The sequence below is a fragment of the Heloderma suspectum genome, chromosome W, assembly GCF_057233095.1.
Source record: "Heloderma suspectum isolate Gila_16-S chromosome W, 16-S_ref, whole genome shotgun sequence".
NCBI classification, from domain to species: domain Eukaryota; kingdom Metazoa; phylum Chordata; class Lepidosauria; order Squamata; family Helodermatidae; genus Heloderma; species Heloderma suspectum.
The window spans coordinates 1,382,245-1,405,788 of NC_139475.1; the positions used below are offsets into that span (position 1 = coordinate 1,382,245).

The 23,544-nt window shown below is 48.4% G+C and overlaps 1 protein-coding gene across 1 annotated transcript in view; it reads left to right on the forward strand.

Annotated features, from left to right (window-relative positions):
* Positions 1-996: 996 nt before the first annotated feature.
* Positions 997-23,544, forward strand: part of LOC146333913 (sodium/iodide cotransporter-like) — a 40,027-nt gene continuing 17,479 nt past the window's right edge. Inside the window, exons 1-7 of the mRNA XM_084825245.1 lie at positions 997-2,572; positions 14,685-14,750; positions 15,304-15,355; positions 16,582-16,649; positions 17,524-17,678; positions 18,667-18,807; positions 20,676-20,805. Of these exons, the coding sequence (XP_084681371.1) occupies positions 2,201-2,572; positions 14,685-14,750; positions 15,304-15,355; positions 16,582-16,649; positions 17,524-17,678; positions 18,667-18,807; positions 20,676-20,805 (984 nt within the window). The 5' untranslated portion in view covers positions 997-2,200. The remainder of the gene's footprint in view (positions 2,573-14,684; positions 14,751-15,303; positions 15,356-16,581; positions 16,650-17,523; positions 17,679-18,666; positions 18,808-20,675; positions 20,806-23,544) is intronic.

Consider the following 23,544-nt stretch of genomic DNA (forward strand, 5'->3'; position numbering starts at 1 on the left):
GGGAAATTTTTTTGGCTGGGTACACTTGTTGCAACTGGGGAGTTTTTTAGTTCAGCCAGAGTCTGCGATGACACATTTCTCTTGAGGTTGGGTTTTTGTTTTGTTTTCCGCTTTTGGGTGGGGAAGTTTCTTCAGCTGGCAGGCAGATCAATGAACGCCACCGAGGCATTGCATGAGAAGCATCTTCCGAGCCAAGCTGAGTGAGACCACTAGGCTGCCCACCTTGTAGTGTCTCCTTCGATCGCTGGAGGCTCCCCAGGGTCTCAGTCAGAGAGAAGCCCATTCCTAGCAGTGTTGGGATCTTTCCTTTACCTGGAGATGCAAAGGAATGAACCTGGAGAAGCAAAGCTCTGACACTGGGGCAGTGTGCAACGATTCGCTCATTCTTCGACTGCATCTTCTTCTGGATGCAGGTGGAAGAAGCCAACAGCCTGCCGCAACTGGGCGCCACCCTCCAGATGTGGTGGACTAAAATGCCCATCTTCTCCAGCCATGGCTGGGGATCGTGGGCACTGTGGCCCAACACAGCTGGAGGGGAAGCCCTGTTGGAGAAGATTGCAACGAGCCATACAGGCCCAAAGAAAGTGAGGTCACCCCACAGCTCAGACGTACCAGTGGAGCCGAGCGTAACATCAGTGTTCTGCTTATGAGCCAGTAAGTTTGCACCTGTGGGCATTCATCCCTGCAGGAATGAACAGCATTCTGCAGAGTCTTGTAGGGCTCTGGTGACATGGGCCGGAGGGAGCTGTTCACACGCCAAGCCATGGAAAAACCCTTGGCTGCTGGCTGCTGCATTCTTCCGTCCCTCGGCTACCTGTGCAGAGAAATGCTCCGGATTGTGCAACCAGGAAAGGAAATAATGTCTAGGGTCCAAAATGTTCTCTTTTCCAGAAGCTGAGGCAATTTCCTGCTAGAGAAACCCTGAATCTCTTACCTGCTTCCTGAGCTTTGGCTGGAAGTTGGCACTAAGCCACCACGCACACTCACACACGCACTCTCAAGCCGACAATCGGTGCCGGCAGGCCCTCTTTTGCTTTCAAAAAGATCAACACCCCTGGGGGGGGGGGTGATCACTGGCACCTCCTCTCTTGCCACCCCAGTGCCTGCCTGGGTGCATAAGAAGCCCTGCGAAGCAGCCCAGGTGGCTGAGAAGTCTTTTGCTAGCGCTTTGCAAACAGCTGATCTTTCTCGGGGTGTGCGTGGGTTCGCAGTCAGGGTAATTCTAAACCGCTCCATCACTTCTCCTTTAGTCATTTCTAGCAGAGTCTCTCCTTCTCCATCTGAACTTCATCCTCCTGTCGATTCCTGGAGGGCAAAGACTTTTCTCAACTTTCTTTTGGGGGGAAGTGAGGGTCATCTTTCTCTCCCTTTTGACCACCTTGCTCCTTTCTGACCGCTTTCGGCCAACATCAGTGTGTCTCTGTTCATTGCTTTCTTCCTATTTTTTTTTTTTAAAGTAGACAACACGTTTCAATCTCTAAACCAGAATTGTTGTCATTTTTTTTTTTTAAAGAAGAGACTAGAGCACACACTAAGATCTGACCCGAAAGGTATTTGATGGCAAATTGCATTTGATTCCTGTTTGAATTTGGTCTAGATCTATTGTGGGAATCTTCACTACCTTTTAAATTTTCTTTCAATTGAAATTGCCGAGTAATTTTTGTGGGCTATCTCTAGTGTTGTTTGAATTTTCACCCTTCCATTATCCCTGCTGGGGTTTACTCTCTGCTTTTACCGAACTTGGAACTCCAGTCCGTGAAATAGTTTTCTGCATTGTTTTCTAAGCTCTTCCTTCAGCTTGCTACCGCTGTCATATATTAGTAGCTTTCCTCAGCCCACATTTTGGGGAGCGTTTTCAATTTTGGACACCTCCGCGTTCGGCTTCCCAGCTTGTAAATAGTAATTTACTCTGGGGTTTTGCTCAGTGTGGTCTGTTAGCGAGAATAATCATCATCATCAGTTCATTTTTTCCCCTCCCTGTTTTATGAGGACAGGCTGAGCTAGGTTTAACTGTTGCACTTTTTTTTTCCTGATCCAGGTCTCAGATCTAAACATTTCTCCGGTTCTGTTCTTCTCTCTGTTTTCCCCCCTGAAAATTACGCTTTGAGCTTGCGTGGATCTCTCGGTCCTTTCAGCTTGCTTCGCTCACCAAAGGCTTAACTGCGGGTCTGTTGATTTTGGGAGGTGGCTTACCTGCAAAATGTCCCAGGGAGGTGACTTAGATGTGTTCAAGGCAGAGATGCTAACTTTCAGTTTATGGGATTACGGTGTCTTTGGCCTCATGCTTTTGATCTCCACCACCATTGGCCTTTTCTACGCCCTCTCCAAAGGCGGGCAAAAGACCTCCGAGGACTTCTTCACGGGTGGCCGGCAGATGTCTGCTATTCCCGTGGGCCTCTCTCTCTCCGCCAGTTTCATGTCTGCCATCCAGGTGCTGGGAGTGCCGGCCGAAGCATACCGCTATGGCATGAAATTCTTGTGGATGTGTTTGGGTCAGCTGCTGAACACCCTGCTGACCGTGTACCTCTTCCTCCCGGTCTTTTACCGTCTGGGGCTCACCAGCACTTACGAGGTAAGGGGAAGAAGAATTTGGGGTGCGTGTGTGTGTGTGTGTGTGCCCAGTAAAAGAGATGTCTTTTACTGGGTTCAGATGGAAGTCATTGATATACGCTTGCTTTCCTCATGTCCTTGTGGTGAGGTTAAGAATGGCGACAAGGAATAATTTCAAGAACAAATCGTTTGGCAGCGGGCTAACAACTTCTCCCCCGAGCGTCCCTATTTTTCAGGGCAGGTCCTCAGTTTTGGGTCTCTGCCCTGGTGAAGTACTGTCTGTATTCATCCGTTTAAAAACAAAACACTAGTGTGATCTGTTAGTGTCACCATTCTTTAGGGTTCGGCTCTCTTCCCTGCGGCTCTCTGGACGTCCAATCTCAGCGTGTACGGGAGCAGCATGGATCTAGTCTGTAACGCACATTAGAAACCAAGAGCCGTGGAACTTGGAAGAGTCAGAGCTGGCAGAACCCAGTGGAGGCTGGTGGCTCCGATGTCCCCGGGGCAGTGAATCTGCTCCGGGTTTCACTCAGAACCAGTCAGAACTCTAAAGGATCTATCCAAGGCACTTTGGATAGCTCCTTTAGAGTCCTGACTGGTCCTGAGTGAAGCCTGGAGCGGATTCACTGCCCCAGGGACATCGGAGCCACCAGCCTCCACTTCAAGATACCTTTGGAGGTCATTTAGTCTAACCCCCTTCTCAATGCAGGCTCCGCACTGCAGGGTGCAGCTACAGCATTTCTGACAGACGGCCATACAGCCTCTGCGTAAAGATCTCCAGCAAAGGAGAACCCACCGCCTCCTGCAGCTGTCTGTTCCACCTCCAAATAGCTCTTGTCCCAAGATGTTTTCCTCCTAGTGTTGAGCCGAAATCTGCTTCCCTGCCATTCCCCCCTGGTGCTTTGAGTCCTGCCCTCTTGAGCAACAGAGGACAACCCCGTTCCCTCTTCTGCATGACGGCCTTCCAAATATTTGCAGACCGCCACCAGCGTGTCTCCCCTTAATCTTCTCCAGAATAAATATGCTCAGCTCTTTCTACTGGTCCTCATGGGACGTGGTTTCCAGCATCTTCTGGAAATGCTCTCTTTCAGCCTTCCCCAACCTGCTGCAGACCAGATGCGTGGGACTGCAGTTCCCATCTTCCCCAGCCAGCGTGGCCATTGGGGGTTGGCCACAGTTAGCACATACTGAAAAGTGTATGTTGCATGCTCAAAACAACTAACAACAAACAAGCTGGAAAGGGCGTGAGCCCATTTGACCTTGAGGCTGGGCGATTCTGAAGGGCCCCGTTGCATCGAGATGTGACATGAGCCGCAATGTGGTGAACATACCCCAGAATGCCTCTGTGAGGCCACCTCTCTGACTTTTGCCAGATTTCCCCACCTTTCCCGTAAACTCTTTGGCACTCACCCTTAATTCCCCTAGTTTTTATAATTTTGACACAGCCAGCTGGGCATGTATGTGGTTATAGACGCTCATGTGCATCAGGGTGGCAGAATTTAGCAGGATATAAATGCAGTAATAAATAAATAATAAAAACAATATTTTGAATTTATTTATGTATTATTACAATTAGGCCCTGCCTTTTTTCTTCCTCCAAGGAGCCCAAGGTAGCTTGCACGGTCCCCTTCCTCTCCGTTTTATCCTCACAACAGCCCTGTGAGGTAGGCTAGGCTGAGAGTCAGGGACTGGCCCAAAGTCACCCAGTGAGCTGCATGGCAGAGGGAGGACTCGAACCCAGGTCTCCTGAGTCGCAGTCCAGCACTGTAGCCACCAGACCACACTGGCTCATTTAAAAGGAGTTTAAAATGCAAACTGCACATGCTCAGAGTATTATTATTTTTTAACTAGGGTTGGCTGACAGTTTTGTTGTGGTGGTGCTAAGGTGTCAGGAATGTAGAAGGCGTTTTCAGGCATGGCGTGAAGGGGGAATGGAAGTGACCCCAAGTGCCCTGCAGGGTAGGCCAGGGCGCCCAGAAGTCAAAGGGCTGCCACCACCCCTGAGTACTTCGGTCCTGTTCGAGCCAGGGGGATCTCGGACCTGCAAGTCTGCCTGGGACCCTAATAAGGCAAGGGCTCAAACCGACCCCCACGGCTTTAGATCCCAGACCCAAAATGTTACGTGGTACCCAATTGCTCAGCCGAGAAAGAGGCACTGAACCTAGCACCAGTGATTACCCAGGAGGAAGACACACAGCTCTGGGGGTAGATAAGTAGTTTGTTAAAAGAAGGGGAAGGGAACGGGGAAAAGGGGAAGGAGGTTGCCCAAGAAAGTACAGAGAACCGTTGGTGCAATGCCCCGAGCAAAAGAGTGACGCACTCCCTGATCTATCCTATATGTTACCGAAGTAAGGGTCTCCCGGAAAGGGTCCTGGCACCCATTCGTGACCCCCTGACACATGAGGTTGGAAGACCCCTCCACCGCCCTCCGTCACCCTTTTATCTCCTAGCCCTAGCAATTCTGGGCAGATCTAGGCCGCCAATCCCAGCCAGTGCCCATAGAGTGTCCCCCCACCCCCCCGGGAGTTGCACTGTCTCCCCAAGACCAGCTGCAACCATTCATCCCAGTTAGCGGGGCCCAGTCGTGGCCTCGGGCACGGAGAACTGCCTGAGCTGCCGTGGGATAGCACATTTCCAGGTGGTTGCACCATCCGTGCTAAGTGGGCCCGGCTCTGATGGTCGAGGCAGCCCGACGAGACACCGGCAACTTGTCCACCGCTCTTGACCCATGGACTGGCTTTCGGAGGGGTGGGGACTGGGGAACAGAAATGCCGCTTGTGTGTTTCACAATGGAAGTAATGCACAGGGCCATCTAAATGGAGGCCCGTTAAGTCCAGGTTCCAGCAGGTGCACCACTGAACCCCCTATGTCCCATACCCTGCTGCAGAGATAGGCTGCCTTTTGGGGCCGTGGGCACATCTGGCAATTTGAGAAACGGTCCTGGGCACCATCACAAAATGGCTGCCCTGGAAGGCACGGGAAGCCGCGAAGGACACGTCACCTGACCCAGACTGAGTATAAGGCGGAGGCAGGGCCTGATCTCCAGCACACTCTTTTGAACCCACCGTTTTCAACCCAAACCGGAACCTATTCCACAGCAATGCCAGCTGCTGGTCAGAAAATGTGTTAATTTAGAAAACAAAGCGGAAAGGAGCAGGGCACCTTCGGGGTGCAAAGAAAGGAGTTTGGGGGTGCATTGGTGCCCACGGGTGCCATGTTGCCAACCTCTGTCCTGCTGTGTAGGTTTAAACCTAACTACATGGAACTGAATTAGGGCACACATTAAAACAGAAAGATGTACACCTAAGGTACTGCATTCTGTCCTAGTCTACGATCCGGTTGCCACAGCACTCTGGGCTCGCCATGGGTTGTTTAACCCACAGTGAACCATGGTGCATGCTGAGTGCCATTTTGAATATGCACCCCCTGATCAGGAGGGGTGGCCAGAAGACAGATCTCCTGATGTGTTGGACTTCAACTCCCATCAGTCCCTGCTAGCATGGCCTGTGGTCAGGAATGCTGGGAGTTGAAGCCCTGACCATCTGGAGATTTACTTTCTGCCCAGCCTAGGGTGGCTCTGTGTCAGCGATGCCACAGTCGCAGATCCCTACAAAAACGCATTTTGTTACAAGGTTTGAGCCCAGAACTGCCCCACGTTCAGAGAAGTGTGAAATCCAAAGGGAAACTCCTTTCTGATGTGCACAGGAGCCCCAGAGGTGTGTGGATCACATCAGTTCGCATGAAAATTGAATTTGGCCAAACATCACTAGCTCAGGGCAATCTGGAGGTGAAAGTCAAGCAGAGGTGTGTGTTGTGTGGCTTGGGTGTTGACTGACTTCAGTCTTGGGGGGGTGACTTCTTTCCTCCCCTGCCTTTACAATCCATGTCATGCACCAATGCGTCCTCCTCTCCAGTTCTCCCTGCGTAACAGGAACACCCCTGATTTTATCCCATCCCTGTAAAACCACAATCCTGCTTTTCTCCCTAAAATGTTATGTACCTCAAAAGCTTTTCGTTCTTTCGGGTTGAGCCCCCTCCCCATGTTCTATCTGAGAAACTTAAACCTCACAGGGGGACGGGGGCGCATAAGGCGTTTTGTCACTACTGTGCATGCCCATGAAAGCTGTGGTCGCATGCAGTGCACATGTTGCCGTTTCACCCACTCACTGCCTCCGATGTGAGTCTCTTTTGGACTGCCGATAACAGATCAGAGGATAAAGATGTTTTCCTAGCGTATCTTTAACTGAAAGAACAAATGACCTCTTGGCTTGTTTAAATCGGCGCTGGACCAACAGTTGTAGAACAAACAAATCCACCAGTTTGAGTGGAATATGGGACGGTCACAGCACAGAGCTTTGGCATGATATCGCAAGGGAGGCCTCTGTTCCCGTCTGGGGAATAACTGGATGGCCATGCCAAGGTGCTTCCAATTTTCCAAAACAAGATGTAGAATGTTCTAGGTTTCTTCATCATTGAGGCCAGGGGTCCCAGGTGTTTGTCTCTTGCTTAGCAACGGAAGAAGCATCTTGCTGGGCTGGAACAAAGTCAGTTGAGTCCCGAGTCCTTCGCAGTAATCCCAGCAACGAGGAGGTGAGAGGTCCCGTCCCCCCCGAAATGGGCTTATCGTAAAATAGGAACATAGCAAAGTGTCTTATATCAAGTTTGATTATTAGTCCATCCAGCTCCGTATTACCAGCACTGACTGGCAGCAATAATTCTCCGGGGTTTCAGCCAGGAGTCTTTCCTAGCCCTCCCTGGAGATGCTGCTGGGGATCAAAACTGGGACCTTCTGTGTGCAAAGCAGGAGCTCGACCACTGAGCTATGACCCTTCTTCCCCTGAAAACAAAATAAGGTTCCAAGACCTCATGGTTCCGAAGAAAAGGTTGATATAAATAGGATGCTTCCTTATGCCAAATCAGACCAACTAGCTCCGTGCTGGCAATGCTGACCAGCTGGAGCTCTCCAGGATTTTCCCCAGCCAGGGATTGAACCTGGGATCTTCTGTGGGCAAAGCAGCAGCTGTATCAGACGGCTAGGACCTTTCTCCTGAAGCCCAAGTGAGATTCCAGTCCTCATGGTTCCAAACACAGGGTTGATTGGCTGGATGGCATGATGGCAGTTGCAGTGCAATCACTCTGGGGACCCGATGTTGGGAATGGTGTGGAGTATAGTGGCAAGCATGTTGGGCTTGGGCGAGGTTAGGGTTCGGCCCCATTGATTAATTGATCGGTTGATTACATTTCTGTACCACCCAATAGCCAAAGCGCTCTGGGTGGTTTACAAAGATTAAAAAAACATTTTAAAATACACTCTACAGATTTTAAAAACCAATACCATCAACAATCAGGAACAGACAATTTATTTATTTATTTATTTATTCCATTTCTATGCCGCCCAATAGCCGAAGCTCTCTGGGCGGTTCGCAATGTTGGCGCCAGGTGGGCCTTGTCGGGGAGATCATTCCACAATTTGGGGGCCACCAACGAGAAGGCCCTCTCCCTTTTCACCGTCTTCTGAGCTTGCCTCGGAGACTGGAGGAGGGCCTTAGATGTTGAGCATAGTGTACATGTAGGTTTGTGTCGGGAGAAGCACTCCGCCAGGTATTGTGGTCCCAAGCCATGTAAAGCTTTATAGGTTAAAACCAGCGCCTTGAATTGGGCTCAGAAAGATACAGGCAGCCAGTGCAAGTGGGCCAGAGTCAGACTTAGATGTTTCACCTTTTGAATGCCGTGGAAATGATCTGTTTTCTTGTTACGTCCCCCTTGCCCTACAATGCAAGAACCTGACCAAAGCCTGGCTTCCTTTGCAAGAATCCCCCAAATCCATGGCCACTTGACATTCTACCAGAAATTAGCCAGTGGACTTTCTGGATACCATGATCTGCCTTCTGCCTCAGTGATCACACGCTATCGTGCCCTTATAATGCTGCCATTCCATAGCATTTCCCTGTGCCATTCCTTCCCACACTCCTTTGCAACTCATGGCTTCTCGGCTCAGGTGTTGGCCTTGTCGAGCCAAATTCCCATCACGGCCTTCTTCATGTATCCATTTTCTTCCTCAGTTCCCCCTCTAAAGCTCCCGGATAGGATGACGGTTGTTTTGATTCAAGTGCGAGGGTCAGTGATGAAAGTTGGGTGTGAGATTCTAGCTGTCGGTGCCAAGCTACATCCCTCACGGAGCAAGGCAGACTAGCAATCAAAAGCATCTTTGGCAAACCACAAAATAATGCCCGGGGGGGGGGGCTGAACGCACCTTTAATGGATGCCAAAGGGATGAAGGGTTTGGAGTTCCTAAGTCCCACAGCCTAAGTCTGTCTCCTGATGCTGTCTTCTAATCCATCTAATGATTTGGTAGGGCAAAACAAGCTCATTATCAGCAGGTTCTATACTCCGCAGCGTAATCCCAGTTATCTAGTCCACATGCTTTACTGATTATTAAAGATGAGGTCAGACTACAGGTGACTCATGCCAGATGGCCATTCTGGGCCTTTCTCATCCTGCATGGAGGGCAAAGATTTCAGAGAGGAGATGACACACTGAACCATCCTATGCATTAAATTTCTGAATTGCATCTTAGATTGCAATCCTGTACGCATCTGCTTACTCCCAGGTATGTGTCCATTGGATTGTGGCCCCTTAGGCTGCAATTCTATACCCCAAGGGTGGGGAAACCTGTGCCCCTTCAAATGTTGCCAGACATCAGCTCCCATCAGCCCCAGCTAGCATGGCCAATGGTCAGGGATGGTGGGAGTTGTCGTCCAAAACATTTAGAGAGCAGGTTGAGGAAGACTGCTTGGAAACCCCAAAAGCAGAGTCGGTCAAGTTATTGTTTGGTCACACGTGGCCCTCTCCAGAAGCTACCTGGATAAATCTGAACTACATTGATCCTGGGGAGAGCAAACAGCAAAAGCTCTTGATCCAAGATGCTCTGAGGATGTTGTAAAGGCTCCAAGGAGTTGTAAAGGCTTGAAACTTGGCAACCCGACTATTGGTCGGCCTTCCCTTGATGCAAAAGCGAACCTTGGGTTTTGTCTGCCTGCTGAACCGGGCACCCTGAAGTGCCGCCGAGGGCTCTCCAAGAGGCAAAGTGCCACGGATGGGTTTTGGAGCAGCGTGGGAGAAACAGTCCGAGGACGGCTGGCGGAAGCCAACTTGGGGGCGAGGGCTTGCGCATGCTGGCACCGCAAACAGGTTGCGTGAATGATGCACCTGAGCGACGGAGGTGCTGAAACGATGTGTCCCACGATGCATTCTGAAGAACGTCCTGCACCATCGGCAAAGAGCACCCAGCAAGGTTTTGCAATAAGCCACAACCAGCGCAAAGCCCACCACCAAGTGTGCGCGGTAAGCCGGAGAGGACTTGCATCTGTGTGTTTTGGGGAGGGGGATGTATCTCTGCGCATCCCTCTGTGTTCTCAGTGATACTCACTTCCAGTGTCCCCCCCCCGCCCACTCCACCACATTGAATGCATCGTTCTTCTGAGTCCAGCCTTCAGTCCCTTTAGCCCAACATTGTCTGCTCCACTTGCAGCGTTTCCAGGGTTTCAGGCAGGAGTATTCCCAGCTCTACCCGGAGATGCCATGGATCGAACCTGGGACCTTTGGCATGAAAGCAGGGGCTCCATTAGAGAACATCAGTTATTGGGTGGATTAGAACTGTAATAAATACATAAAAAAAGGAAACCACTGAGCAATAGCCCTTCTTGTAACAGCCCCTGGCTTCAGTCCTTCTTCTAAAAAATAAAGCAAGATTCCAGTCCCCATGGAATAACGGGTGGCTTTAAGTAGGAGCATAGGAAGCTGCCTTATACTGAGCCAGAGCCTTGGTCCATCTAGCCTGGTATTGTCGACACACTGACCAGCAGCCATAGTTCTTCAGGGTTTCTGAGCTGGGTCTCCAAGCCCTACCTGGAGATGCTGCCAGGATTGAACCTGGGACCTTCTGTGTGCAAAGCTGGGGCTCGGCCACTGAACTATGGCCCTTCCCTTAGTAATAAAGTAAGGTTCTAGACCTCATGATTCTGAATCAAGTTCTGATTGAAGTAGGAACATAGGAAGCTGCCTTATACAGAGCCAGGCTGTTGGTCCAGCTACCTCAGCTTTTTCATCACTGAGTGGCAGCAAAAAGACCCCTGTCTGTGGTTTCAGACAGCAGTCTTTTTCCAGTCCTACCTGGAGATGCTGTTGAGGTTCTGCATGCAAAGCAGGGACTATGACACCGAGAGCATCCCTTGTCTTTGCGGCCACTGGCTTAGATGTGGATGTGATGACTTCAGGATGAAGGGGAAGGGGGGTCTGCATGGAGCCAGTAGATGTGGTCCAGCTGGGCTCCTATGATGATATAATGAAAAGGACATAAGACACATTCTGGGGAAAGTTTATCAATGGCTAAGAACACCAGAAGAGCCCAGCTGGATCAGGCCCAGGGTCCACCTAGTCCAGCATTCTGTTCACACAGCAGCCGACCGACCAGCTGCCCACGGGAAGCCCACAAGCAGGACAGGAGTGCACAGCACCCTCCCGCCCACGTTCCCCCTTAGTTTCACTGTGCTGCTATGTTCAGGGGAGGTCTGTTTCCGGGCAGAAGCATAAGTGCTGCCTGTGTGCCTCTGGCTGTCCACTGTGGGAAACAGGATGCAGGGTTGGATGGGCTGTCCTGGATCTCACCCAGCAGGACTCTTCGTATGCTCTCCTGTAATCTCTCCTGAGCCATTGAGGATCAACTCTGCCTCCCTGCATTGTTCTCAGACAACTCTTCTGGTTGTGCAACGCAACCCACGCTTGAGCGTTGTCAAGAGACCGAGTCCAAACACGGGCTTTGGGGTAAATATAGCGAAGCCTTTATGACAGCCTTTATGAAGAGGCGGGGAACACTCGATGTGTGCATCCGTGTGCACATTTCTTCGTGCGGGCGTCTGTGTGCGTACACTGTGGCCATGTTCCTCAGCATGAGAATAAAGTGCACTTTTTAAAAAAGCGGTTGATTGGGTTTCCACCGCTGCATCTCCACACTGGGAAAGGAAGCATAGTGGCAAAGTCTGGAGGCACAAGAGTAAAGTGGTGTGGTGGTAAAATTTGGAGGCACAAGAGTCATGCGCCCAAGGCGCTCATCGTGACATGCCCCCGAGGAAGTTCCAAAAAGTCAGGCACCTCCTGGGATCCATATCAATAAACCAGTTCTAGCAGGGTTTTTTTAATCTCCACCAGGAGCAGGTCTAAAACTAATGCATGAGTGGGGAAACAAACCCGGCCCGCTTGGGGGCTGAATCCAGACCTCTCCACGTCCCTTCCAATGACCCCCTTCCCTGCTGGCCACCAACTGTTGATAGTTTCCCTCCTTTTTGTGCATCCCCCCCCCCTTCTAAAAGGTTGAAATACCTCTCTAAAGGCTTTAGTTAGTGGCAGTGAGACCTTTCCTGCCCCCCAGAAGTTGCTGGGATGCCAAACGACACAGCCCAACACATCTGGAGGGCCAGAGATTGGCAGAGGTTGCCCAAGTCTGAGACTGACTGACTGACTTGTGACATTTCTATACCACTCCATAGCTAAAGATGGTTCACAACCATTCCAGCCATAAAACGCAACACAATAAAATATGATACCAAAGTTTAAAACTACAGTACGAAATAAAAGTGACAACCAAATTAAATCTAGCAGCAGTGCAAAGATTTAAAGTGCAGTAACAGATTTAAAACAGATGTAGGGTGTGATCCTTTAGACGGAAAGAAGTCCTACAACTCCCAGCATGCCGCAGCTGCAGCCAGCTATGCTGGGAGGTGTAGGGCTTTTTTTCTGTCTAAACATGTGTAGGATTGCGCCCTTAAACTCCCTTGGGAAGGGATCATGATGCTGACAAAGAACGGCACTCGTAATGAGCTAACCTAGTAATATTTCTACCAAGCATTCCCCCAGTGGCAAAAAATACAGGATCCATACAACCAAGGACAGGGGCCAGAAGAAATCAGGTCTGTCCCCATTTAGATGGGGGCAGTTGAGCATTTGCTACTTTGGGGACAATAATCTCAGCTTTTGCGCAGTCACGTGGATGTGTGACCCTTTGGTGCTTGTGTTCCTTCCTTCCTTGCTTGCTTGCTTTCAAAAAAGGGCAAGGTTCTTGTTTGGAGACCTCGGGCAATGAGCAAGAGTGTGGAAGAAGCTTGGAGCAAAGTTCTCCTCTTCGCTCTTCTCCGCCTTCGCCCCCCAAATCAACACCAGCACGGCGAGAAGAAAAGATGGGAGATTTAAAGGGGTGGAATGTGAAAAATAAACACGTAGAAATGTGTTTCCTTGGAGGAGGGAGGGCTGCAAGGACAGCTGCTGGGCACAAAGTTTGCTTACTATTTGGGGCCAGGAAATAGGAAACAGCTTGGATGGAAACAAAACTGCGGGGATCTCTTTCGACACCCCACGATCCTCCGTTGATCCAATTAGAATGGCGACCTTAAGGGTGCTGACTTTTGGCCTGGGCCCTGCAGTAGTCTGATGAACGCCCTTTCATTTGCAGCGTCCTGCAGGGGACCTCACTGAGCTCCGAGCCACAAAGCAGGCTTCATTGGCAGATTTCTGTGGATTAAATCTCTGCCAAATGGAGAGAAACAAGCTGGGTTTATGTTTTTTGTTCCATGGCCCACTGGGCATGCGAGTCAACTTCTGCATTTCTATGCCCGCAGTGCTATCCTAAACCTGCTTGCTCAGACGTACATCCTGTTGTTTCTAGTGGGGTTTTCTCCCTAGTAAGTGGCAACACATTTCCTGTGGGGTGGGATCTTTCCACTGGGCCCGCTGCAAGCTCCTGCAACAGCGTGACAGGAATGCGAGGGAGATGCTGGAACATCACGTCTTCCTAGCATTGTGGCTGCCCCGTAACCGAAAGATGAGCACAGAGCCACGTTTTGTTTTGCGTTGGCACAATCCATGCTAGCTGGGGTTGATGGGAGAACATCTCGAGAGTGCCAGCTTGGGTTTAGATCAAAAGGTGGGCTGTAAATCGTTGAACACCAGAAATAATCCGAGTAAGTGCAGCCTCAGAGTGCAGCCCCCGTTTTTCAAAACAATTGTTATTTCATCGCGGGTTTGTGTGATGGAGGCTTAAGAGCTTTGCGGCAGGAGGCTGTTAATGGGCTGTTAATCCGCTGCATCTCCTTCTGGTTTCATGGCACTGAGACCAAGCACTACATGAGGAGTGTTTCCTTTCCTGCGTTTCCACTACATAACTTCTAGGTGGCACTGGGGTGCAGTGGACTAACGTAAGCGCACAAGAAGAAATTGCGCTTTCATTCACTTTCACAATTAAATGCCGCATTTCCCCTGCTCTAAAAAAACCTCACCAAAAGTGCTGGTTAGACACAGAAATGAAACTGGAGGGTCGCAGTATCATCTGAAGAACCTGTAAGCAACCATGAATAGGGAAGGATGAGTACATGTTAAATGCCTCGTGTAGAAAAGCCCTTAAGCAGAGATGGATGAATTCGTCTATGGCCAGTCCTTCTTGTTTCCGTGTGTGTTCACTACTTAATCCATACCATCCCTAATTTGCATGAATTTGCCACTTTTCTTCTTTAAAACAAACAAAATTGCGCAAAAAAAATCATTTAAACACAGTACGTACTATAAAAGTCTTTTCTCAGAAAAATAAAATTAAAAATGCACAAGTTCTTGGGGGCTGCTCTTGGTGGGTGGGGCTGAAGACAAAAATACCGACGTATTTTAGCTTAAAAAAGGCATATCCACCTTTTAGGGGGAAACTGCACAAAAGCTGGGAAGCCACCAAACTGTCGGTAGTCATGGGAAAGGGGTAGTGGCCATGTGAGGAAGGATAAGCATGCAGGAAGAATTCCTGCACCCATCTTGCAATACATCAGGCACATTGAAAAAAATTCTGTGCCAGGAGGGATAGAACTGGGAACTGAAAGCAACCTGCTGATCTTAAAACAAGTGGGATGTGTGATAGGAACTGCACCTGCGAGACAGCGGGGCCTGTGAGGTGAAGGCGCTTTCCAAGATGCCCTCCTGCTCTTTATGCACATTCTTCGCTTCTCTGTTTTTGGACAGAGGCCTGCTGAAGAGCTCCGCTGGAAGGACTTCATGAGTCACCCTGTCGATTTCAGTTCCCTTTCCCAATCTTGTCTTCACAGTATCTGGAGCTGAGGTTCTCCAAGAAAGTCCGTCTGTGTGGGACGATCCAGTACATCATTGCCACGGTAAGTCGTCTGGAATATGCTTTGCCTGCAATGGAAACGAAGCATAGTTTTGGGAACAGATAAAGTTTCCGTATCTGGGACCAGACCCCTGGTCCGTCTAGCCCAGTATTGTTGACACTGACAGGTAGCAGGGCTGACTGGGGTTTTGGAAAGAGAAGGGTCTTTTTACCTGGAGATGTCGGAGATCGAATCTGGGACCTTCTTCATTCAAAGCAGGGTTTCTACCAGTGAGCTATGGCCATTCCCTTAAAATAAAGTAAGATGCCAGTCTTCAAGTTCTGAGTAAAGGGTTGCTTTAAATAGGAGCATAGGCAGTTGCATTATGCCAAGTGGTCCATCTGGCTCCATACTGGCAGCACTGACTGGTAGCATCTTCCAGTGTTTCTGATGGGTTTTTTCCCAGCCCCACTTGGAGATGCCAGGGACTGAAACTGAAACCTTCTGCATGTAATGTAGGTGCTCTAGCACTGAGCTCAAATCCCCTTCTCCTTCTGAGGCTCGAATGCAGATTTCAAAAGAGGTTTAGGCATGTCCAATTCTTCCCACCATCTAGATGCTGTATACTGGAATTGTGATCTATGCACCAGCGTTGATCCTCAACCAAGGTACCCTCTATTTCATTTCATTTCATTTCATTTATTATATTATATTATATTTCTACACTGCCCCATAGCCAAAGCTCTCTGGGAGGTTCACAGAAATTTTAAAAACCCATTAAAATACATCATATAAAATATAAAACCATTCACGCAATGACATAGAACAAATAGCACATGCAACGACATATGTCTAATACAGTTTAAAACTATCAGCCAGGGACAATCAAAGAGATTCATTATGTGCTGCCAAATGCCTGACAGAAGAGGGCAGTTTTACCTGGCGCTGAAAAGATGACAACGTTGGTGCCAGGTGGGCTTCATCGGAGATATCATTCCATAAATGGGGGGTCACCACGGAGAGGGCCCTCTCCCTTGTATGCTTTGTTGTGCAGCCCAATCCTATGCATGTTTACTCAGAAGGAAGTTCTGCAGAGTCCAGTGACGTTTACTCCCTAGTCTGTCTGCTTAGGATCACAGCCTTAGGTTTCCTTTCAAATACCCTCAAATGTGGTGGACGGGCCTTGAAGAGAAGCTCAGCTCATGGGAATTATGCTACAAAACATTTCTTAGCTAAGGATGAGTGATAAATATCGATATATATCTTACCAAAATTTGCAGATTTCTTCATCAACTGGATGGAAGGAATTTGAGATTTAAAAAAAGTCCAGCGTGGGAGAAATCAAAACGGAAGAGATCCATCCGTCCAGCTCCAGAGATTTGAGTTTTAGCCCTTCAAATTCTGGGTTCGAATATTGGTGTATTCAACCTGTTTGTGGTGCAGAATTAGGGCTGCCATCTCTTTATTTGATTATTCCTGTCAAGCATTTTTAACAACCACATGGCATGAAGGTACAACACGGTAGAAACAGCTGTACCTGCTGAATTTGGCTGAGGATTCTGCTCAGTTGTTGTTGTTGTTGTTTGGACAAAACGTACCAAAATCCGCAGTATTTTTTCATCAGTGGGATGGAAATAACATGAGATTTTTTTGAAATTTGAAGGTGGCAAGGAGAAAACGATTAGTCTGTCCCTATTCTTAGCAAGTGGCTGATGTTATGGAAGAGGAATTCACCTACCAGATTTCTGTGTGTCAAGGGTGCATTTTAAGACACCCAGAATAGAAATTGTTCCTGAAAAAATGCTGATTAAATTAGCCAATAAAACTAGACTTTTATAGATGTTTTAAGAGATAGCCGCTGTCTCCTAAACCACCTTCTTTCTCATTTCCCTAGTGACTGGACTGGATATTTGGGCCTCCCTTCTTTCCACTGGTGTCATCTGTACATTTTACACCACCATTGTAAGTATACTTTGGACATTCTCAGAGAGGACATTCTCTCCGTCCAGATGTTAGCCAATGTCCTCTGACATCTTCTTCTCCCTGAACCATTCCATCAGACACCTCATATGAAAGCTTCCAAAGTCCTGACACATACACCCCTCCTGCTATGAAATGATCTTGAAAGTTTGGGGGTATGTGGAAAATGGGCAAAGCATATTCTGTGGAGCTCCTCCTCACGCAGTAACGAGTTTTTAAAACCCATTTAAACATTTGTAGGGTTGACGCCATACACACCTCAGTGGGGAGGGAACTGCATAACCTGGAGATACCACTGAGAAGGACCTGTCCCTCCTGTCAGCCAACTAAACAGATCTTGCAGGCAGGCCTACAAACTGGTCCTCTGAGGTAGTTCTTAATACCTGGGCAGGTTCAAATGTAAGTTGGGATGGGGGAAAATGTGGCCCTCCAAATATTTTACCCAGTGGTGAGTGATGAATTGTAGGCCAAAATATCTGGAGGCCCAAAAGTTTTCCATTCCTGGTGTAGGCAGCCCTTAGAGTAATCTGGTGTCAAGCCATTTAGTAATCTGGCCCCAAATTTTTGCCTCCTCTTCTCCTTGAACTGTATACAACCTCAGTGGGTCATTGTCAGAACTTTGTTACTAAGACTGAGTGCCCGCTTTAGCTTCTGTTCTTTCCTCCTCCTCCCTCCCCGTTGCTTTTCCTTTTGTGTCGTGTCTTTTTAGATTGTAAGCTTGAGGTGAGGGACTGGGCTGAAGAGCAGCGTCGAAAAGCTTCAAATAAATATATAGTTAGACAAAGCGGCTCATTTCCGATGTCTGCTCTGGAGCAATGGCCAGCTTACGCTGCTAAATTACCCTTCTGCCTTTCAGGGCGGGATGAAAGCTGTCATCTGGACGGACGTCTTCCAGGTCTTCGTCATGCTCTCGGGCTTTGTGGCCATCTTGATTCAGGGGACGCTGCTGGTGGGAGGACCGTACGAAGTCCTTGCCATTGCCTACAACAACTCCAGGATCAACTTTGATGAGTAGGTCCTCGACAATGACTGTCAGTGGTGCTGTGCCGAATTTCCGCAAGGTCCCATTTTGGCTGCGGACGTTGCCTTTTGGAGGGTGTAAAAGCATTCGAGAAAAATCCTTGCTTTCCCTCCCCTCTCTAAATGGGTGGGTGGGGGGGTGTCTTTGCCATCACTGTCCCCCACTCTAATCTGCTCCTGAGTTTATTTATTTAAAGCATTTTTATGCCGCTCCTCAGCACCTGCCCACCCAACACACACAAAAGTTTCCCAGAGCGGCTTACAATCAATCAATAAAATAAGATGGTCCCTGCCCCTGCAGGCCTACAATCTTAAAAAGATGCAACACGCAAGGAGAACAGGATTGGGAGGGAAGAGGGAAACATGAAGTAGATTGTTCCCTCTACTTAAGGGGACAATTAAGTAGAGGGAACTCTGTCTCTCCTCTACTTCACTTCCTCTCTCGCTCCTTCCTCTTTCCCACACAGGGCAGTTGAGTTGGGGGAGAGAAAAACATATTGCCCTTGACAAGGTGACTGAACCAATATGCCGCCTCACTGAGAGCACTTTAACACTGAACGCAGGTGCCATTTCTCTGCCCTGCATTACTATCAACTGTGTGTGTGTGTGGGGGGGGGGACACACAACTTTTATTCCTGCAGCCTTCCCCAAAATTTAAACCAGCCCCTTTCCATAATACGGTCTTTCATGTTTGGCCTCCTTCGCCACGGGCGAAGGAGGCTGAGAGTCACATCCCAAAACCAGCATCTTGGATATGTTTTGAAAGTGTATGGGGAAGGGGCAAATCATCTCCCAGTGGAGATCAGACAGGAAAAAGAAGTTTGAAATCGCCGGGCTTGCTCCAATTGGCTTCCCCCCTGGAGTTCCTAGGCTCCACCCTTTGAGTCTGAACCTCATGAGATCTAGCAACCCTAAGGGCGGACAAATAGCTATTGAGATGGCTGTTTCACTTCCTACACTTCTTCCTTCCATCCTCCAGTTTCAACCCAGATCCCCGCAGCCGTTACACTTTCTGGACCTTCATCTGTGGCGGGACACTGCTTTGGCTTTCTATGTACGGTGTGAATCAGGCCCAGGTGCAGCGTTACGTAGCCTGCAAGACGGAGAAAGAAGCAAAAGTGTGAGTCAGGGAGAAGGGAGCCAAGGGGGTGCCTTCCTTAGTGTTGCACTTACAGCTGAGTGCAGTTCGAATCCTTGCAACACCCAACATTTGGTGATTTGATTTGGAGCGATATGCCTGCTGCACATCCAGGGGGATCAATGAAAACAAAAATGAAAGCAAATAAGGGGAAAGTGGGAAAGAAAAATACGTAAAATACAGATGTGGAACATCATTGCTTCTGTCTGTTTGCCAGATTGAGACATTTTAACCATTTCAAGCAGCTTTCCCCAACCTGGTCCGCTCCAAATGTGTAGGACTGCAGCTCCCATCATTCTCAGCCAGCCTGGCCAATGATCGGAATTGCAGTCCAGCACATCTGGAAGGCACCGGTGTCCAAAAAAAGGAAAGGACCAGAAGCCTTGTAGCACTTTCAAGACTTACAAATTTATTATGGCATAGAACCTGCTTGTGGGTTCCTGGTCGACAGCTGGCTGGCCACTGTGCGAACAGAATGCTGGACTAGAGGGACCCGTGGTCCGATCCAGCAGGGCTCTTCTGATGTTCCTAACCAGTTTTGGTTAGCGGAGGGGCTCCACTTCAACAGATGCCACTAGTGCACAAAAGCTTCTGCTACAATAAGACTATTTGTGCTTTTTACGATGCCACAGGACTCATGGCTCCCACTGGTGTGCCAGACGAGCGCCCCCTCCGCCAAGATGCTGTGCTTGTGTTCTGGTTGCCTTGCACCTCCAGCCTTTGAGATAGGGAGTGCCATAAATCAGGGTGCCTTGGTCCAGCGGCAGGAACATACAGCCCAAGGCTCTTTCCTTTTTTGTGTGCGCAGCTCTCGTATCAACTGCAGGCTTTTTTCTGTCTTTTTTCTTTTCTTTTCTTCCGGTATCGGGGTTGTGTCACTGGGATGCCTGCCAAAGACGCTCCACGGTTTTGTGTTCTTTCTCCTTCCACCTGATTCTATAGACTCAAGCTGTGTTTCTCACTGGACTTGATAACCCCCAGGCTGCATCTAGTGTTTTCCTCACAACCCCACCCATGTTCCAGCCCACTAGGGTCACCAAAGACTATCAGAAGCAGACAGAGCTTGCCCAGAGCGTCTGCGCTGTGCTGATTAAAAAAGAAAACGGCAATTTGGCGTTGGAGGCAGGTTCTGGATTGGGAGTTCTGATGCTTGAGTTTGCAAAGTGCGTGCAGTGTGCGTGCATAAGGAAACTTCCTGATATGGAGCCAGGACCTGAGTCCATCTAGCCCAGTATTGCCAACGTTGACCGGCGGCAGCAGCTCTCCAGCGTTTCCGGCAGAATTCTTTCCTTGCCCTACCTGGAGATGCTGCTGGGGATTGAACCTGCGGCCTTTCATATGCAAAGTATGTGCTCTGTAACTGAGCTATGGCCCTTCCCCTAAACATACAGCAAGACCCTAGTCCTCTGTTTCTGAACAAAGGACTGATTTTTAAAGGAACACAGCAAGCTGTCTTACATGGCCTAAGACCACTGGGCCATGTATTTCTGGGGTCTCCAGTGCGGTGCCTGCGGGCAATGATGATTCCACTCATTCTTTTTGATTCAGCTAATTCTTTAGTGCTGCCTTCCCCAAACTAGAGCTCTCCAGATGTCTGAAGTGACAACTCTGGGATTCGTGATCATTGGCTGTGCTGCCCGGGGCAGATGAGACATGACTTCCAAAACATCTGGAGGGCAGGAGGCTGAGGAAGGCTGGTTTAGTAGAAGAATCCCGAGGTTCCTTGACTTTGAACTGCATCTCTGAAATGTTTAATTCCCTGTGCTCATACTTGTCCTTTCCGTTTTGTTCTCTCTGCTTCCTCTCCTCTCCTCCTCTCCTCTCTGTACCTCCCACCACCCCAACGGCAGAGCTCTCCTGGTCAATCAAGTGGGCCTCTTCGTCATAGTCTCCAGCGCGGTGGGCTGTGGCATTGTGATGTTTGCTCTCTACAAGGACTGTGATCCTCTCTTGGCTGGCCACATCTCGGCACCTGACCAGGTATTCACCTGCCACTTATGTCAACCTCAGGTGTGGGAGGGGAGTGTTTGGACAGCCAAAGGAACTACTTAAAATCGGAGAGAACCAAGGGTTAAACAAACAAGGCAAGAGCCAAACAAATAAACAGACAGGAGCCCCTGATTTTATTTAGTATTTATTACATTTCTAATCCGCCCAAGAACTCACGTTCTCTGGGCAGATCAGACAGTTAAAAAACTAAAATGCTGTACAATGGTTACAAACAAAAAATACAATACAAATCTTTAAACGAAGAAAGTGCAATATAATGCCAAACATTAAACACCATGGCAATGGATAAAACAGCGATAATAACTTAGAACTATGTCTCTGAAATGCCTATATTTATTCATTTAATACAGAACAGAACCGGGCAGTGAGGCAAAAAATGTACCATCCTCTGAGTCAAGTTGAAATGTACATTCAGACGAGGAATGTCAGAGAAATCCACAACTGAACCGAATGAGTTCAGATTTTCATGAATCTGACCAGCGGATTCCACAGTGGGCTCAGCTTTCCCTGTCAGGTGGATTCCATGGACTTACGGACCGTTTTTCTAACATTCCCGAATTTTGCACAAATTTACTCATTGAAAATTTGCAAAAAAAGAGGCCAGAAATGCACATTTCTCCATAGGCCAAAGTATGAAAATGCGCATTTGGGGGAATTGGTGTATTTTTACACATGTGAATTTGCACAAATGCACATTTGTCTTCTCAAGGCTAAACATATCCAGCTCTTCCAGTCTCTCTTCATAGGGCTTTGTTTCCAGTCCCCTGATCATCCTCATTGCCCTCCTCTAAACCCTCTCCAGTTTGTCTGCATCCTTCTTAAAGTGTGGTGCCCAGAACTGGAAACAGTACTCAAGACCTAACCAGTGCTGAGTAGAGGGGAATTAGTACTTTTCTGGATTTGGAAGCTGTACTTCTATTAATGCAGCTCAAAATAGCATTTGCCTTTTTTGCAGACATATCACATTGTTGGCTCATGTTCAGCTTGTTATCTACAACAATTCCAAGATCCTTCTTGCTTGTAGTATTGTTGAGCCACGTATCCCCCATCTTGTAACTGTGCCTTTGGTTTCTTTGTCCTAGGTGCAGAACTGGGCATTTATCCCTATTAAATGTCATTCTGTTGTTTTCTGCCCAGCTCTCCAGTCTATCCAGATCACTTTGAATTTTGTTTTTGTCTTAAAAAGTATTAGCTATCCCGCCCCATTTTGTGTCATCTGCAAATGTGATCAGCATTCCCTGCACCTCCTCCTCCAAGTCATTAATAACAATGTTGAAGAGCACTGGGCCCAGCACTGAGCCCTGCGGTACCCAGCTCACTACTACTTTTCAGTTTGAGAAGGTCCCATTGAGAAGCACTCTTTGAGTTCTATTCTGTAGCTACTGGATCGTTGTTTCATCTCGCCCACTTTGAGCTAGTTTGCTAATTAGGATATCATGGGGCACTTTGTCGAAAGCCTTGCTAAAGTCAAGGTATATGATGTCCACAGCATAAAATGAGATCAGATTTATCTGGCAGGATTTGTTCTTGACAAATCCATGTTGGCTTCAAGTAATCACTGCATTGTTTCCAGGGTGCTTACAGACTGATTGCTTTATAATCTGCTCCAGAATTTTCGCAGAGATCGACGTCAGACTGACTGGTCTGTAGTTCCCAGGTTCCTCTTTTTTGCCCCTTTTGACGATAGGGACAACATTAGCCCTCCTCCAGTCATCTGGCACTTCCCCCGTCCTCCATGATTTCTCAAAGAGAATAGACAGCGGTTCTGAGAGTTCTGCTGCCAGTTCCTTTATTACTCTAGGATGCAGCTCATCTGGCCCTGGAGATTTGAACCCATTCCAAGTAATTAGGTGTTCCTTCTTGACCATATGCCTGTTGATCTCAAGCTGCAATCCTGCCCCTTCAGCCTGTACTTCGCCTTTGCCAGGTGGGTCATAGACCCTCTTTCAGGAGAAGACTGAGCCAAAGTAGGAAATGAGCACTTCTGCCTCTTCCTTGTCATCTGTTATCATTTTGCCATCCTCATTGAATAGTTGAACCACCATTTCTTTCCTCTGCCTTTTACTATGCATGTAGCTGAAGAAAGCTTTTTTGTTGCTTTTAGCCTCCCTCGCTAACCTCAGCTCGTTCTCAGCTTTAGCCTTCCTGACGCCATCCCTGCAATTCTGTGCTACCTGCCTGTACTCTTCCTTTGTTGCTTGGCCTTGTTTCCACTTCCTATATGTGTCCTTTTTCGTTTTCAGGTCATCCCTAAGCTTGTTGTGAAGCCACATTGGCTTCTTCTGTTGTCTTCCACCTTTTCTTCTTGTTGGAATTGTTTGTGATTATGCCTTGAGAATTTCCTTTTTTAAAAGCTCCCACCCATCTCGGGCTCCTTTTCTCATTAGCGTCGCTTGCCATGGGACCTTATTGATCATTGCTCTGAGTTTATTAAAATCAGCTTTCCTAAAATCCAGGGTACGCGCTTGACTACACTCGGCTTTTGCTTCCCTTAGAACCAAGAACTCAAGTGCGACATAGTCGCTTTCCCCCAGAGTTCCTGTAACTGCTGCTTTATCCACTAAGTCATCTCTGTTGGTTAGGATCAAGTCAAGGACAGCCGATCCTCTAGTTCCTTCCTCTCCTTTCTGTAGGAGGAAGTTATCCACCACACAAGTCAGGAATTTCCTGGAGGGGCCATGTTTGGCAGAATTTGTCTCCCAACAAATA